This window comes from Grammomys surdaster, unplaced genomic scaffold (genome assembly GCF_004785775.1).
Source record: "Grammomys surdaster isolate TR1022 unplaced genomic scaffold, NIH_TR_1.0 126124, whole genome shotgun sequence".
Classification (NCBI taxonomy): domain Eukaryota; kingdom Metazoa; phylum Chordata; class Mammalia; order Rodentia; family Muridae; genus Grammomys; species Grammomys surdaster.
In genome coordinates, this window is record NW_021620932.1 from 2,528,394 (window position 1) to 2,547,097 (window position 18,704).

An 18,704-nucleotide genomic window follows, 5' to 3' on the forward strand; every position below is an offset into this window, starting at 1 on the left:
AGAGAGAGAGAGAGAGAGAGAGAGAGAGAGAGAGAGAGAGAGAGAGAAAGGATACTGTTTGGGATGGTAGTTCAGTATTTATACACATAGTACATGTTGGGACTGAAATTTGGGTTCCTTGAACCCAATAAATGCTTGATGGACAGTGTGGCCTGTGGTACCAGTGATCAGAAGTCAGGCATGCTGTATCTCCAGAGAAAGTTGACTGGCCAGACTAGCCACATCAGTGCTCTGGAACGAGCTGAGGAATCCTACCTCAGAGAACAAAGCAGCCATTGACTCCCCAAATCAAATTCAATTCAATTTGTACACAGAAACACACACACTCTCACACACAGGTGCATTCACACACAAGAACATCACAAATACACACACACACACACACACACACACACAGACAAACACACACAAATGTAAAAGAAAAAAAGGATAGTTACTTCTTTATATACGATGAGAATCAAATGAAATAATCTACAAAAAGTTTTTCCAGAGTGTCTGACATATGTATAGTAGCTGTCCTGTAGATAGAACTGAGATATGAACCTGGTGCTGGCTACCATGCAAATGGGGATTTACAGATATTTGAGCTGATAGTTTGGGACAAGTTCAAATTACGTATTAGAAAGTAGCAAGTGTTTCCATCTCTTAGACCTCTATGCCTTCTTGAATATCCCCTGACTTCCAATACAAACAAGACTAGACTATCATAGAGACATTCTTTGGAGACTTAAGTCATAGTCTTAAAAAAAGGACACAAATATGTCCACGGTGAACATATCATGCAAAATAAATATAAACCAAAATAAAATCTGAAACACCACTAAGCATTCTATCATATTTTAAGTTTTTTCTCTGCAAAAAAGCCTAATTATTAAAACAAGAATATATAAACAATTGCCTCAAATCTGACAAGATCTTTCTTACTTGAATTTGAGCTTTGTATTTTTCCAGTGAGTGATGAAGAAACTTCCAGATGGAGAGGTTTAATTTGTGAGATTTTTTTCCCTTGTCTATTCACATTGGCTTTAACTTCCATTTTAAATTACAGACAGAATCCCCAAAATTTCAAATAGCCCCAAGAGATCTGATGAAATAGCTAATCTCTTTCCATGAGCATGCTAACAAAAGCAATTTCTTACCAAGCTATATACTACCCAGTGGGCCTGATAATGAATCTGCATTATGGTAACCTTTGAAAAAGGGAAAGAGAACACCTTTTGGGGGAGCCGTATTTATTAGATGGTATGCATCTCTCAGTGTGTGGATGCTCTTCTGTGTAGATACAGCATTCACTCAGCTATGCCAAGACCTCCTATCTTTCCATTTCTCACAACACCTCTTAATTTAGAAAACCCACCTTATAACACTCCACGATTATAGCCAGTAAATAGCAAACACAAATGTGCTGAACAGCTTTCTCAGTGTTCCATGTTGCTTACTTTGAAAAGGCACTAGATTTACATAGCTGATTTTAGACTTGATCCTGTTACAATTTATAGGATTTAAATTTGTGTTCTGGCATAATTCTGTGATTATTTATTTATTTGTAAACTGTAAGGGAGGGAGGAAACTTGCCTGATGTCACATAGTTGTAAAACAGCAGCATTTCCTGGGAATCTCCTACAGAGGGCACCTTCACCTTATTGCAAACCCATGTGAATGAGAATCTCAGTGGGGAGCAGAGAAAGGACCTGTAAGGCGGCAGCAGCAAATCTGCTTGTTTTCATGAACCAGTTTTCTCTATGGTGTCTTTGTTACCTTATCTTTAATGAAAAAGAGCTGGCAACCCTATGTCCAATCATTGCTAGATACAGGATACTAACACGAGCTTATTATTATGTTCAGCTTGCTTGTGGGTGAACTGGAGACAGCTGTCCATATTGCCTAAGAGGCAACAGATCAATGAAAGAAAAGGGAAGGGCAAGTTTTGAGCTGTTTTTTTCAACAGTGTCCTTTATACAGCTGAGGATATTTTTAAAGCATTGTATTGGAAAACAAAGGCCAATGATAAAATACAGCATTGGCACAACCAGTCTCTGCTGTGTTGTTATGGCTGGTAAGTGATTTTGGACAGAGTCATTTCCATAGGAACAATAAATATGGTTTTTAGACACCAAAAAATACAGTCAGTATAAACTAATTCTAAGGGAGTCGTAACGAAAGGCTCTGAAAAGTAGTGTGCGAGCTTGTGTCCCTATGTAAAGCAGCTTCTTGGTGCTGTTTAGTATCTGATTTTAGATCGCACGGTTGAAATAAGACATTCGTGCTGTGAAAACAGGAGGACCATAGAATAGAAAACATTGCCTTAACATTTATCAGCACAAAGTAAACACTACGTATACCAAGAGAGCTTCAAATGTAGCAGTAATTTGGTGTTGATTCTGGAGTAGTTTTCATTTGTGATGGCTAATCACAACACATAAATCCAATGGGTACAAATAACTTTTAGCATATTGGCTTTAATTGTCCCTGTTTAGGTAGCTTGTTACAAAATACAACAAGTGCTAAGATTTCTTTTTTTAAGGAAACTATTTTGGATAATAAAATCAAAATATTGATGATAGCAATTCTTGGATATTAAGGTACTAAAAAAGAGAAGATCTAGTTTTTCTCTTTATATTTTCAAATGAAATGTTTTCTTTTTTGTATGTTAGATACAACATGTACTACATATTATATTCCAATGAATTACGTATCCAATATCAATTACGTATTGTTAGTTTTATATTTTCAATTAATATTTTGCTTCTGGAACCAACTAAACTTCCTGCTGTTACTATTTAACTATTTGCATATATGTTTGTTCTATACTTGTCATACACAACAAAAATGTGTGAATGCATCTTAGTTACCTTTGAAAATGTATTAAGGAGATGTCTAGAATTTCTTACCAGTAACTGCTGGGAAGTTGGTTTCTTCTTTAGTACTGACTAGCTTCCGCATTCAACAGTTCCCTAATATGAAAACCTAACAGAGAACTCCCTGTTAGCAAAAGGCTGAAGTTTGTCCTAACGTTGGAATTAGACATATTTCAAAATCAGTTAAACTAGCTTCTGGGAGAAAGAGATCCATTTCCTGCTAAGCTAAGTTGGCTGCTTCCCAGGAGAGAGAACCTAGATAGGTCCCAGTCCACCTCCCCAGGAGTCCCTGACACCTTGTTGACATTCTCTGGTGTTCTTTGGCTTCTGGCACTTTGATGCATTCCACAACTCAAGACTTTGAAGACACAAGCCATTCAAGTCCCCCTTACTTCCCTCTAAAGAGAGAGTAAATGAAAAAGCCAAGCAGTTCAGACCATTTAAATGGGGCAGCAGGAGGGCTTACTATTGCTCTGTTAGGAATAGCTGTGAGTGATCACTAAATCATCTACTAGAAAAGTAGAAATGGATCTTCCTTTAAATCAGGATAAAATATTGCAGATAACTTCCCAGGGAAAAGCATATTAGGCGAGAGAAAGACTCCAGGAAAGTTAAGTGTTTACACCATGCACTGCCCCTTTAAGGCCCAGCTCTACAGAGTATAGGTAACTTTTATGGGGCTGGAGAGTGGGCCTTGTTGCTCTATTCTAACCAAATGAAGCCAAAGAAGTCACAGTTTTCAAGAAATACTATGGATTTGACCATCACAAGATCATCAAGATCTCAAAAAATGGTCTTTGGGGGCAGGGGTGATCATTTAACCCCAGGATGCTGGCTTGTATCTCATGAATGTTTACTTCTAAGAAGACACTGGGACCCACGAAAATTTGAAACACACAGAAAATTTATAACACCTATCCACCAAATATATGTGGTCTTTTAGTTTTCCATTATCTTGAACTGTGAAATGAAAAATGAAAACTATTTTACTCCTGCTTCCTCAAAAAGGATCTCTTTGGAAGATGGTTGGGTGGGAGGTGATGATCAGTGATCATTTCCTGTAAAATCAATCCTTAGCTTACAACTCAGCTGCAAGAGATCGTAAGGGGACTCAGCCCTAAAACACTACTTGAAAATTTCTTCTTTCAGAAGATTAAGGGGCCTGCATGAAGAAGGATCTGCTGCACACACAGTGGGAGGTTGCCTGCAGAGCCCTATTTAGAATATGTCACAGATAACCCCTGATGGTGAAGGGTAGGGATCAGTGGACCATTTGTGCTATATGGCATAGTCACTGTGGGGGATAGCAGCACAGTATTTGCAGTCCTCTGATTGGCTAATGTTCTATGATCGTCTCGTGCACAATCTCTATCCTGTTACAACAAGGATACAACAGATACTGCATGAGAAAGAGTGATCAGGAGGAATTGTTTTTATCCTTCGCATCCTCTGCAACCAACATACAGCATGAAAAGCTGAGTATGCTTTGTGCAACAGATTGCTGTGCATGATACAAGGAGTGTAACTTTAAGAGGTTTACAAACTTTTGCATATACCCTTTGTGTGCAAGGGAAAGTGTGGAAGGTAAAGTGGTGCCCACAAAACTACCTGAACTCATCGTCTCCGGGGACAGACCAGAGTGTATCCTTTTGTTTTCAGTCTTGTTGAAGACTACTTAGCATCTTTTCTGACTACTAAGAAAAGATGACTCCACATGATCCCAGGAAAGTTCTTCTCACTGGCCTAGGACTCTACTTTTCAAATCGTAGATATCTAACTTGGTAGTATTTCCAGATTTTTGCTTCAAGAATTCTTCACAAATTAGGTTACAAAAGAACTGGGCACACATATCTAAGCATTTACTTCTGGTGTATCTGGTCTGAATGAATCTATGCACAATATGAAGACTATGAATATCATTTGTATGATTTGGTGGTGAAGGTAACGGGTGAGATCACATAGAAAAGGCTTGTTCTAATTACCCAGGTGATACTTATTGAGCAATATACAAGCATCATACTAGATATTAGCAATGAGTAAAATTGGCTAAGGCCTCCTGAAGAAAAACTTACCAGTAAGTTTGAAAACATAAGACAATCATATTTTTCTGCCAGAATACAAAGTATAAATCATTATAATGTATAGCTATGAAGCAGCAACAATGGGGTTAGTTGGGCTACCCCCTTGGGCAGAGATACTTGCTTCAAAGCCTGGCAACCTAAGTTCAATCCCAAGACCTCATATATGGAGAAAACCAACTGCAAAAAGTCAGCAAAGATTCTGGATATGCTGAATTTTGAACCATTCAGGAAATGATGAGTTGGAGTTAGATGAGAAACATTCATTTTTTGGACGCAAGGATGAACTACAGCTAAAAACTTAAAATGAGTTTGACAAAGAGGAGTCCTCTGGTACACTCAGATCTGTTCTTGAAGTAAGGGGCTTGAGATGTCCATTTCTGCCTCACACTTCTCTCACCCAAGCTGGAGGAGTGAGAAGCTGACCTGAGAAACTAATTCCCGGAGTCTGGCAACGATGTTAGTAGAATGTTTCATTATTATTTGTTCTCGATATTTTTAAAGCAATTCATGTCTAAGTCTACAATGACCAAATGAATTCAGAGAGCCATTGTACCCACCCTTTTTCCATGTCATTGTTTCAAAGTACAGCTTCTGTTTTGACATTTAATATTTGCTGAAGCATAGGACGGAGACACATCACAACAAAATGCCTCCCCCTATAAAACGAGTATTTCCCAGCCCCGTTAAATCAAAAGAAAAATTCTTTCTCCCTTCCCCAGTCCTAGAGCCCTCAGGAGTCTAAATGGTAATGATCAGTTCATTTGAGAAAATGGCGTTTTGGTGCTTCCCTTTACAAGGTCTTAAGTCAGGGAAGGTGTCTCTTTCCCAGGGATCTGGGCCTCATTCTGTTTCCTCACATTACTGAAGCTGACCAGGCATGGATCACTGGGTGAGCACGCAATCTTAAACACTTCTCATGTAAATGACTAGTTCTTTTCGAAGTGCAGTCGCTCACAGGGTAATACACCATTTTACACCTTTGATAGCCAAGTCTCTTCATTCCAAGAGGCTCCACGTCCTCCCTACCCTTTAATCTTCACCATTGTGAAATGAACAGAGAAAATGATGGAGGAGGGTGTTGAGCTTCAGGATCCGGGTTCTAACTTCCCAGGATGTGTCTTGAACAGTTTGGAATTGTAGATTCTCCTGTTTGACTTCTTAAATTCCTGCCTAAGGTGTTTTTGTCTTACGAGCCACCATTAAAATGAACTTATTAAAATAATATGTTCTTATTTAGATAGCGTAAGAAGCAAGTACTAAATATACACTAATATCTGTGAAAAAAACTGACAAACAATTTTGTAGAAATGAAAACAATGTTCACATTTTGTGGTTCAGGACTGTTAGCTAGAAATGCCACACAATGTTCTTACAAAAACCAAGGTATGCCATTGAAAGGTAAGCACTCCCACATTCACTGGATACTAATAATGGCCACATTTCCAAACCAATGACTTTTTTCCCATGAACTCTAATGGCAAGGTGTGTTTTTACTGACAATTCACTTGGATCAGGGCATGCAGTATTGTATTTCATCTTGTGACTCTGTAAACTCTAACTTTCTTTGAAGTTGAGCAGTGTCAATCTGTTTCCCTGTCTGAATAACTCTTACACGAACCTCACTGACCCAAGTAAACTCATTGAAACATACTATTTCCCCATAATTGATGTTCCAAATGAGCGTCCTTTCTTAATAAAATGTTCAGGAAAACAAAGCAGCCTTGCATCCGGCACAAGTTGCATCATAATTAAATTTTATTTTATCCCATTGAGGCATGCTAAATGTTGAACAAAATATAATTTTAAGTAATTTGTTTGTATTCTTATCCGTAGGAGTTGGAAATTAACAGCGTTGCTAGTTTGTGTTCACTGTTAAGCCTGGAGAGCAGAGAGATTGCTTTGCAAACATTACAGTTATTATGTCTGCAGTTGGTACTCTTTGTATAAATTATTGATCAGCCAGCTTATTTTTCTTTCTGCTTAATGGATATTATAGCATAGCCGTTTACAACGCTATAGTTAAGGTTGTGTCAGCACTTCCATTATAATAAACCCTCTGTTACAGGGGTTTATAACTTGTTGTAAAAATTTGCTCTGGGCTGAAACTTGACATACAGTATCAGGCTTGGAGAAGGTAGCAATTGTTTTCTCTTCAACTTAAAAAAAAAATCTCTGTCCAAAAAGTAATAGATCAACAAATAGATTATTCTTTTCTAACAATCCTTCAAAGTTCTGTCTTCAAGCAAAACAATCTTCTGGGCTATTTGTTGGATGATGACCCCTTCTTTAATTTCATAAACAACAAAAAAGAGGAAAACAAAAGGGTAAGTTTATAAAGTAAAACAACAAAAAAGTCAGTTAATCAATAGAAACTTATAGAGTCAAGTAATTTTCTCTTCTTGGGACAAAATTATGCTGCACTGTATGTCTCAATATTTATCACATATTTTCATTATAACAAATAAAATGCTTTCCTTCCAAAATTTTCTTAACTACCTATCTTTTAAGTTACTCACATGCTCTAATACAGAACTTGTTTATTTAAAGAGAAAAGAGGCTAAAAATTACACAACAAATATGAGTAGTTGCAATTAAAGAGCCAATACCTAGTGGAAACAGAGAGATGTAAATATGTCTGTCTGCCCTCACTGTCATCAAGCCCACCATTATTTTCAGGATGATGGCCTGATTTAAGAGGTGAAGGAATTTAATCTGAATTTATATTATTATTGCTGGTGTTCCCTCCTACCCTTCAACTGCTCGATGATATCACTGTGCTTGCTATTTTAAGGATTATTTGTCTGGGCAGCCTTTCATACAACCCCACAGATGGTATGGACTACACTTACCTGGAAGTGGGTACTTATAAAAACATATAACTAATTCATCATGAGGAGTTGACTACCCACTCTGGGAATGATGCCGTTTTAGAGTCTGAAAAAAATTCCACTATGAATTTTTTTCTTCATTATCTATTTTTATCACAACTGTATCTTCCTTCACCTGAGTTTGGATATTTCTTATTTTCTGCCACATAACCAGAAAAGTATCTTCGGACACCTGTGACCTTTATTCTGAATAAGCAGAAAGGGCTTAGGAGGAGTGAGGAAGGAATGGTGGTCTCCCACTGAACCATTTGAAATTGGATCTACATTAATGCAAATAGATGATCACTATGTTCACACAGAAGCTTATGTCCTATCTCTGCCTCTCTCTGTTGTAGAAAAATAACCTGAATGGTATTTAAAACCATTTTAACCAACTGATAAGTTAAGTATCAAAACTAGTACTATAAAGTCACAGTGCTTCAAGTTAGGTATGTTCCTATTCAACTTCCCACTTTTTGTCCTTTGGGTAATTCATCTGCAAACTCTCTGTTCTTCATTAAAGAATGCCACAGCCAGAGAAAAGTCCCATTCTTGATCCTTAAGAAGAGGCAGAGAATTAAATCAGAAAGGGAGCTGAGGAACACAAAAGCCACCAAAATTCAGGCTGAGAGATGAAAACAGGGATGGAAAGGGCTAGAATTGAAAAGTTTGAAGTCTGTACTTGACGTATCTGCTGGGCTGATTGGTGAGGCCCCATGTGTCAAGAAGGCTTGAAAGAGTTACTTGGCATAATTTCTCTATCTTCAATGATTTACTACTGAAATGCAAACATCAATTTTGGACTCTCTCCTGAGAAACATTTAACAAAGTCAGTGAACTACTGGTACCCTGATATCTTTCTAGATTTGCCAAACTCTGATAGCTCTTTAATAAACCTATGACTGAAGTTTATCTTAGTCTTGTTTTTTTTATTTCTATTAAGGAAACAGGTCCATTAGTAAAGACACAGATGTAAAAATGGTCTTCTGTACTTAGCCATTGTGGTGTATTGTAGGACTGTTGAGAAACCTAGTCCATTGTTAAGGCTGTTTGTGGCGGGTGTGCTAATGCACTCTTTGATTGAGTGAATTAGCAGTCATAACAATCTGGCAGTCTGGCCATAGAAGTGTGCTCAAATTGATTTGTGTTATGGCTGGACTGGAAAATCTAGTGTTAGTTGTTTTTTGCCCTGGGGCATTGTTTGTACCAAACTCTACTTTTCATTTAATTTTCCAATACATTTTGAAAGATTGAAATGCTTGTGATCAACATTTGATCCACTTGCATTATTTAAAAAAAAATCTGAAAGTAATTTCAGATTCCAAAAAAACCTTGCTTTCAATTAGGGTAAACATAATTAGAGTGACGTCGTGCTCGGAATGGTAAATCTGCCTTTGAATCTATTAAGCGTGTTTTCTCCTTGTCCTGTCAGTATAAGGAATTTAGTATAGATCTATAGCATGCAGTTGTAATTTCTGACATATATGCTCCTAATGGAGTCTGCGAAAAATTAAAGAATAAAACTATAATGAAGCTTTAGTGTATCTCTTTTCATATACGCCTAAACTGCTTCTGTTTCATTTAGAAATATCATAAAAAACAATATATGCAAAGCTTTTGGAACATCGTGAGATTTTAAAACAGTATATTCATATATACATTGCCCAGTTACTCTATGCTTTCTTATGTTGCTAAAAATAATTAAGTTTCTTTTTCTTTCTTTCTTTCTTTTTATTTTTTTTAAAAGAAAAACACTATACCAGTTGCTATATTGAAAGTCTGAGGCATGAAGACCTGACTTATCCTAGACCTGTCAATATTTGTATCTTTCTTACAATCTTCTTCTTTGCAGTCATTTACCAGAATTATAATGCAACATGAATAAACCTAAAAAATGACTATTGATTACAGAGAAAGCTTTGTGAAATCATTTAGTCAGTTTCCCCACTTGAGAAATCACTGAATGCAACATGCCAATACATAAGAATGGAAGAGATGTAATGCAGTCCTGTGCCTCCCTGAGTTATAAAAAGGGTCAAAAAGAAATCCCCACAGAATGCATCTTTTTATACTCAAATAAAATGATACTTACCAAATCCCAACTACAAGTCCATCTTTTTACACATTTATTCTTCCTTTTTGAAACCACAGGTTGTGGAAGCATGTTTTTATGTGTCCCTATTTGCCACTGAGCCTTTTAACCAAATAGGATGCTCTCATCACACACTAAAGTGCCTGTTGTCATTCAGGTAATCACCCGGACTTTAGCTGCCACAGCTACTTTATATTTTCTCACTGTCTCCTGCAAAGCTTACAGCTCTTCTCAACACTGCGTTTCAGACTGCGCTGAAGTCTGTATCCTGTGCCGATGATTTTTGTTAAGTGATAGATGATGAGACTATTCTTTTTATTAGTTCCCATTCTAACCCGGCTCCTCAAATGGGGAAAGGTGGGGGAGGGGAGGGGAGGGGAGGGGCCAGAAGAGGGCAGAAGGAGGGAAGAAAATACCTTCCCTGAACTGTACAAGCTAAGCTTCAAACGATATCCTAGGAAAGAAATTAAAGACTTCTTAATTAGTGCAGCAATTAAGCTTTCTTGGTAGCATTTTAATCAGCATAGGCCCTATCAAAGGACAAACAGAACGATTTGCAGGTCTTTGAATTTTAAACAGTCTTATTGATTTCAGCACAATACGTCTCCACAAAACATAGGGAGAATTTTCTAATATCAGTTACAGTACTTTGAGTTTTGCTTATACAAATTGAATGAAGGTTAGGAAAGACGAGATGGAGGGAGAGCATCTTAAATAACAAGGGATGTAAAACAATCAACAGGAAGAAAATGCTCTCAATGCTAAAGATTCAATGGAGAATTTGAAATCTTTCTTGAGTTGATCTATGGGCTGTGTTAAACACGGTTTGACTTCTTCATCACAGGAAAGAATTTCTCCAAGAATAGGAGAGAAAAAAGATTAAAAAAAAACCAATATGCTTTTTCAGGGGTTCTCTTTCCGGTATATTTTATGTTGTCACCTTTGACTTTTCTAACCCTATTGTTTGACGGAAGGTGCAAGTGGTGGTTTCTTGCAAAGGGTTAGAAACCTGAGGTGGGGGAGGGGAGGAGTCACATATAAGTAGAGGAGTAGTCTCCTGAGCTTTGCTTCTAACAGAAGCATGTGCTTGGAGCACACACATTTCCCTGCAGAAAATTTGAAGTTGGCTGGAAGCAGGGTGGAATTATGGCTGGCTATGCATCATTGCTTATGCATCTCTTCCTGTTTGTCGCTTCAGAGTGTGGCAGATTTTGGATGAGTGATGGTTTAAGGAAAGATAAGAATGAGAATGGTAAAGTCAGGCTTTGGCCACTTAACTGGCCTTTTCTATTTGTGGTCCCAGGACTTGAAACGCTCCATAATTTACCATTTAAAAGGCACGTTAGGTTTCAGTGAAGTTAGGAATGACATTCACAAATAAATTAGTTGTTTTTTTTTTCTTTTAGAGTTTAACACTTTCTACAGTGTCATATTTCACAAATGCAGTAATTTGGCATTTTAAAAATTGGCAATATTTCTAAAGCATATTTTGATATTTGTGATACACACTGAATCCATGCTTTTAGTTAAGAATAGGTTTGATGAAATTAATAAACCTCACCTCATCATGTTACAACACACTGGGTAACTAGGACAAACAGCTGTGAAAACCTCATCTAACTTTGTAGAAGTTGATATACTTTTATGCAATTTCTTTTTAACTTTGTACACTGTAAGAAGGTCTTCCAATACAAGTATTGTGCCCCCAAAGTTTAGCATAGAAGAGTAATAAGACAATAGTGTCATATTTCACCTTAGAGGATTCCTGTACCTTTAGATACTCAACTTCAAAGAGTTCAATGGATTTAAAAGGATAAAAAGAAAAGTAATAATTTCAATACATAAATGGCAAAAAAAAAAAAAATCCTAAAATTTCCCAAAGCTACGAGCCTGTGATAATAGTTTACTTCTTAAATCTGTCAAATGCTAGCTCCTTCTCTCATCTTGTGAAATCTCCGGACATGTGTAGACAGGTTCAGTGCCTAACTACTCCAGATTCCTAGAGATATAAGCAACAAACACACAGGACCTATGCTCAAATCCTATGTTGGTCAAACATCCCTGAATAAACACCTCTGTGCAACAAGTTAAGGAAGACAAGAGAGCCCGAGTCCTCTCACGCAGCCCCAAAGCTCTACCCCCTTCTTTCTGTCTTTACAAGTCGGCCAGGAGGCTCAGTTTCTATTTTCATTATTTACAAACACATTCTCACTGAGAAACCAAAAATGACGTTCCCAAAACATAGCAGGACTTTCCAAATTGAAAAGGAACCCCATAATTATTGTGTTACTTAAATAACATGCTTTCGACTCTCCTTGGGTACTGAAGGAGGAATGAGAGTTGATTACTGTGCAAGACAGGTGAATTAATTAGAGTTTTGGGTAAGAAACATCAGTGTGTTTTTGTATTCCACTTTCTAATCTTCAAGGACGGCTGATCTCTTTAGAAATTTCTAGATACAGTAGTCATCTCTGACCAGTCTTTGGAAGGTGAAAGGGAAGTTGTTTTAGTCTCCTGTATTTTCAGTCTATTAGGAGATAAGGAATTCTATCAGGAGCACCCATTATTCTTAAGTGACTTTCTTCCCGAAACTTGAAAACTCTCCTGAAATTTTTCTATCTTTATGTAAACATTTTAAAATAGGGGGAAAAACTCCTTCAGATACACAAAATAGTCCACTCTGCTTACATGTGAATTTTCCTAAAAAATAATTGCTCAACATTCATGAGCTGGGGATGTGTTTTCTTTTGTAACTGCTTGCACAAATGCTCCGGTGTGTGTGTGTGTGTGTGTGTTATCTTAAATGCTTGAAGGTGAGCAGGCAGCTGTGACGCTCCTCTTTCAGTCCTCAGGCGTTCGCTTAGAACCTCTTTTTGGGGGTGGGTGGGTGGGTGGTTGGGAGCTAAGAGTCTCTCGGAAGCCACAGAGTAGGTGGCAGGCAATGTAACGGTAGCAGCACGAGAGAGAGGTAAATGACCAGCTCTCTCTGAGCACCACTCTTGGGCCCCGGCTTTTCTAGGGCTTTCCTCCCACCCTTTTCTCTCCATACCCCCTCCCCCGTTTTCTACCCGCCCCACTTTCCTCCGTCTCGCGCTCTTGGAGTCTGTGCTCCGAGTTCCTGGTTGGATAATTTGGGTTAATACTAGTGAGTGAGGTTTTCGCGGCTTCAAAGGGTATTTCAAGTATCCGGAGCTCCTCCCCTCTGCACCGTGTGACAACAACAACTCGTCCAGCCGGCAGCCTGCACTTTCAGCTCATTTTCTCTCTGTCATTCCCCTCTCAATCTTTGATCAATGTACTTGCCAGGGAGAACCCAAGTCCCTCAACCCTCCTCCTTTTCACCTTCATCCTTAACTTTGTGCTAGAGCGAGACCCACACACCACCAACCGACCCTCCCCCCCCCCCCCCCCGCCTTCCCTCCCCCCAGAGCAGCCCGCGATCCCAGCCCCGAGAGAGGACTCGCATTTCGACTTGCGGGACACTTTTGTGCGTTTCTCTCTCGAGCGCCTCTCGCGCTCGCCCCTCCTGCGCTCGCTCTTTCTTACCCTCACCTCCTTTTTTCCTCTTCTCTCCCCTCTCTCCAACTAGGGTTCCTTTCCTAGAGTGCTTGTTGTCTCTGCCCCCCTCGATCCTTGTCCCCCTTTCTCCCCCTTCCCCTCTGGGGGGTGTGTGGCAACTTTTCCCCCTCGCTTCTCCTCCTTCTGTTTCCCCTTATATGTGACCATGGCAGTGCCGGCGGCTTTGATCCCTCCGACCCAGCTGGTCCCCCCTCAACCCCCGATCTCCACTTCTGCTTCCTCCTCTGGCACCACCACCTCCACCTCCTCGGCGACCTCGTCTCCGGCTCCATCCATCGGACCCCCGGCGTCGTCTGGGCCAACTCTTTTCCGGCCGGAGCCCATTGCCTCTTCTGCTTCTTCTTCAGCGGCGGCCACAGTCACCTCTCCTGGTGGCGGCGGCGGCGGCAGCGGAGGCGGCGGTGGCAGCGGCGGCAACGGAGGCGGCGGCGGCGGGAGCAACTGCAACCCCAGCCTGGCGGCCGGGAGCAGCGGCGGCGTTAGCGCTGGCGGCGGCGGCGCCTCCAGCACCCCCATCACCGCGAGCACCGGCAGCAGCAGCAGTAGCAGCAGCAGCAGCAGTAGCAGCAGCAGTAGCAGCAGTAGCAGCAGCAGCAGCAGTAGTAGCAGCAGCTGCGGCCCCCTCCCTGGGAAACCGGTGTACTCAACCCCGTCCCCAGTGGAAAACACCCCCCAGAATAATGAGTGCAAAATGGTGGATCTGAGAGGGGCCAAAGTGGCTTCCTTCACGGTGGAGGGCTGCGAGCTGATTTGCCTGCCCCAGGCTTTCGACCTGTTCCTGAAGCACTTGGTGGGGGGCTTGCACACCGTCTACACCAAGCTGAAGCGGTTGGAGATCACGCCGGTGGTGTGCAATGTGGAACAGGTTCGCATCCTGAGGGGACTGGGGGCCATCCAGCCCGGAGTGAACCGCTGCAAACTCATCTCCAGGAAGGACTTCGAGACCCTCTACAATGACTGCACCAATGCCAGGTAAAGAGCGGAGGGGAACCTCTTGTCGCCCTGGTCCTTTCCCACCCTCCTCCTCGCCCTTCCCCTGCTCCCTTCCCGGCGCCGCCCGCTCAGCGCGTCCGCGAGCTGCGCGCCCTGGCGAGCGCGGCCCTCTCCTGTCGGTCCCCGGGGCTAGTCTCCTTCGCCCAACCTCCTGGACAAGTTCGCACCGCTCGCGGCCTGATCTCTGCCCGCCGGGTCTTCCTGGTGCTCCCCAGGGCATTCGGGCTAGGCTGCTGCGGAGCTTGGGATGCAGAGTGGGAAACGCGAGGAAGGTGCCTTCCCAGGAGTCGCAGCCCCTTGCGGGTCACGCTGGTGACCTGCACCCATTCGGGGCACTACTGCCTGAGTGTGCACTCTTGGGACTTGGGTTCCTCCGGAAGCCTCTGGGCACCTCTGGGATAGGAGGGAGGTCGTGATCCTGACCCCGCAGGGTTCGGAAGCTAGGGGATGCGCTCTGGGATAAGGGGCTCCTCTACTGAGGAGAGGGTGGGCTAGCAGCTGAGAGCCTCGCTGAGAAGTCAGCCGGGGAACAGTACAGGGGCGCTGAGAAGAGCAGGGGTAATCCGAGAGTTCAAGCAAGGAGTTCAGTCCCACATCCCAGAGGGAAGCTTATGTAGGGGAGGGGTTTGTGTGTGCGCGCATGTGAGTGTTTGTGTCTCCTTATCGGTGTGTGTGTGTGTGTGTGTGTGTGTGTGTGTGTGTGTGTAAAGCAAAAAGAAGTACGTTTGCCCCGGGGCAGCAGATGCGAGGGCACAAACACGTTTTGTTCTTTAGTCGATGACCTGGTGCCCCAGACTCTTGGAAGCTGAATTGGGGAGGTGGGAAAGAAAGAAGAGGAGTTCCTCGCCCTCTTTTCAAAGTGGGATTTACCGGTCTTCTTTCTTTCTTCTTTTCTTTCCACTTTCTTTCCTGAGTTTAGTAGCATAGGAAAAGGAGCAGGTGTACATTTTGCCATAGGATGCTAAGGACTTGAATACTTTTCGCCTAGTCTTTCTTTGTAAAGCCTGTGCACCGAGGTGGCCTTGGGACGGTCCCTGACCCAACCAGTTTTATGCTAATGAACGCTCACTGGGGGAGGATCTACCGAGAGGGGGCGGGAGTGGGGCAACTTGTCAGTTTCAGGGGTAGAAATGATCCAGCTGCTGGCAGAGGGAGAAGTTCAGAGGTTCTGAGAGAAAAAGAATAGAGAAAGTTGAAGATTACAAGCAGGCAATTGAGAACTGGGCGAAAAGATTCATATGTATAAAAACTTTGGTACTTTTAAAATAAGCGTAATAGTGAGAGGAGGAAAGCAGGGCCTCTTAGCAGGGCTAAGGGACCTGGGCAGGAGAGATGAGAAGGCAATACTTAAGACCAGAGGAAATGGAGGCCCAAAGCCACCAGCTATTTCTTCTTTGAGACTATTTCCTCTGTAGGGCCTGGGAAGAAAAAGGTTAAGACTGGAACTCCATCCCAACCTAACTGACTTAGCTAGACATTCTTTTCTGTGTTTATTTAATGTTCCTGTCTTGACCTCTTATTTAAGCTATGGTGTGTGTGTGTGTGTGTGTGTGTGTGTGTGTCCTGCTCACGCATATGTACACGCACACATGCTTCTGCTGGATCCGGTGGATGGCCAGATGGCAGTGGGCACGGGTGGGCATGCTGATCGCTAAATGCCTTTTAGTCAGATAACTGTCATTCTTGGTTGTCCAGAAGATAACGTATTTGTCCAAAACCCGTCGTAAAAACTACCAGAAGCAATCGGAACACTGTTGTAGAGTTATGAACAATGCACGGCAAAACTGGAAGTCAGTTCAGACACTTCTGCTGCTGTCACATTGACTTTGCGACAAATTGAGATGCAGCTTTCCTCTTTACTAACGAAATGTCTGCTCTTCTCCCGATATCCATTGTGTTTCTGTTGTTGGATAATCAACAGTCATTTTACATACGTGCAGGCACACACGGGCATGAACACACGCACACACACACACACACACACACACACGCACGCGCACACACACACACACACTCTGTGAGAAACTCCTTACAGTGGCTCTGTGATGTTATGGTACCAAGATTTTAAATGGTTGTTTTAGTCATATAATTGGAGGATAGTCTTAAAGTTTCTTTTTTTTTCAAGTTTTCTTTTTTACTTTCTTTCCTCTGTCTAGTCCCTCTAATCACCATTCTTTAATTCCTCTTTACATTTTTTCCTTCCCAGAGGTTCCCAACAGTTCTGGAGTCTTAAGTCACAAGGTCAAAGATCAGTTTAACCAAGTAGAATTGTTTATCCCTTTAAAAATATCTCATCTGCACCCTAATTATATTTCATTTGGCTTTAATATTTTGTGATTAAATGTTTTGTTATAAAATCCTACTTCAAGCTATTCTTAGGGAAAGTGCTGACTGACTATTACATTTTGATTTTATATATCAACTAAAGAGCCTGCTTAACTTAAATTCATGAAGAATGTGCCAGTTATCCCAAGAAGATGTGAATACATACCTACATAGGTTCTCCAAGCACTGCCATAGGCAAGGAATGAAAAGTTGCATTTGAACTTTCTCTCACCAAAAAATATACAACTTGCATGTCACCACGTTAATAGTTTAGTGGTAATTATAAGGGTTATCTTTTCCTTTATTTTGAAAGCAATAGCAGAAATACTTTGAACTTGAAAGCTGTTTTTTCATTTAAACCTTGTTTGTGCTTTGATGTTAAGATTTCATTCTTATTAATCTAGATTAGAATGATATCTTCCACCCTAGTTTCTTTCATTTCAGGATATTTAGCAGACCAAGGAAAAATCTGTTCATTGTATTACTGAAAAATGTAGAAGAAGTAATAACATTTCTCATATATGATTAGTTATATAGATAAACATTGTGTGCTGTGTATACATTGTGTGCTGTGTAACAGTGTGTGTCTGTGATATCAAATTTTAGTATTCTCAGCTGCTTATAGGATCTATATCTATGAGGACTCAGCGATATTTAAATTTCAGGAAATTTGAAGATGTTAAAAAGTGATGCTAAAGGAAAGAAACATTAATAAACTTTTTGAGAGTGACTCAGGAACAGTAGAAAATCTTAAAGTCGATTTAATTTGCTCGGGGCTATTGAATTAGAATGCTCACTATGAAAATTAGAGTAAATGTTGAAGCCATCTGTCATTACCACTAGGAGAAGAAAAAGGCACTGTCACCTCTAGATAGTAAAGCTAAAAAAATATAGGTCTCTGAACATGAAAAAAAATCTAGGAAAATCTGTTTGAAAGTTGTTAAAAGACAAAGTCTGACCTTGATCAGTTTCCTCCAATTATTATTTTAAAACTAAACATTAGTTGTCTGAACTTGGCTGTTGCAGTGGAGGTCAGTTAATTAACTGCTAACCATTAAATAACAACCACAAAAAAAGTCATTATGTCCATGGTCAAGTCTGCTTGTGTCAGTCAATTGTTTGTTTGTAGATTTGAATTAAAGTTTGATTTTTCTGTGAATTCATGGAATGAAAAGTGAGTCTTGGATTTGTTATCAGAAATGCTTATTTTCTTGATTACTGGAAGAAGGCTATTTTATTTCTGTTTTTTTCTTTTAAGCCAGACTATGACTTGGCCTCTGTGTTGCCTGAGATTTCCAAAGTTTTTAACTTAAACAGACTACCTCATTCATCCTTTTACATGTGCACACATATATTCATAAACAGCATTCTTTTGTCTTTAAAGTAGATGCTATCCATGAGCATAAATTGGAAGATATGCCAAGCCTTTTATGTTTCAGGGTCATAGCTGAATACAGTTTTACTGTAAGAACTGTAGATGCCCCAGGAATTCTTGGCTTTATTTTTCTTGTCAAGGGTTTTTAATAAAGATAGAATGCTGGGGCAGTATTTATTTAACATTTTCCTCGTTGTCTGCTTTGCATTGACATGGGACTTTCAACACAAATCCAGATTCACTCACTTCTGACAGACGATCATGATGCTTGGCACAGAGACATTCAAGAATTGTTTGATGTGAAGAAATTATGCTTTTGAAGTGTTTGTGCTATGGTAGATTAACAATTCCTATAAAACCAAGTGTCTCATTTTATAACATTTCAAACAGAAAGCGACATGATTAGATGACCAAGCCATAAAATAATGGAAGCTAGTTTGGATGTGTAACTTATTCCTTTCTGGTTTACAAATGTTAGAAAATTATAGCTTAATTACTAATACATTAATAAGAGAAGAGAGTATCACCTTGTGA

At 40.6% G+C, this 18,704-nt stretch overlaps 1 protein-coding gene across 4 annotated transcripts in view; it reads left to right on the forward strand.

Moving 5' to 3' along the window:
* Positions 1–13,120: 13,120 nt before the first annotated feature.
* Positions 13,121–18,704, forward strand: part of Dach1 (dachshund family transcription factor 1) — a 367,379-nt gene continuing 361,795 nt past the window's right edge. For 3 of the 4 annotated variants that reach the window (XM_028756542.1, XM_028756545.1, XM_028756546.1), the window contains exon 1: positions 13,121–14,449. In XM_028756542.1, the coding sequence (XP_028612375.1) occupies positions 13,623–14,449 (827 nt within the window). In that variant the 5' untranslated portion in view covers positions 13,121–13,622. The remainder of the gene's footprint in view (positions 14,450–18,704) is intronic. The other variant, XM_028756544.1, reaches the window with a different exon arrangement.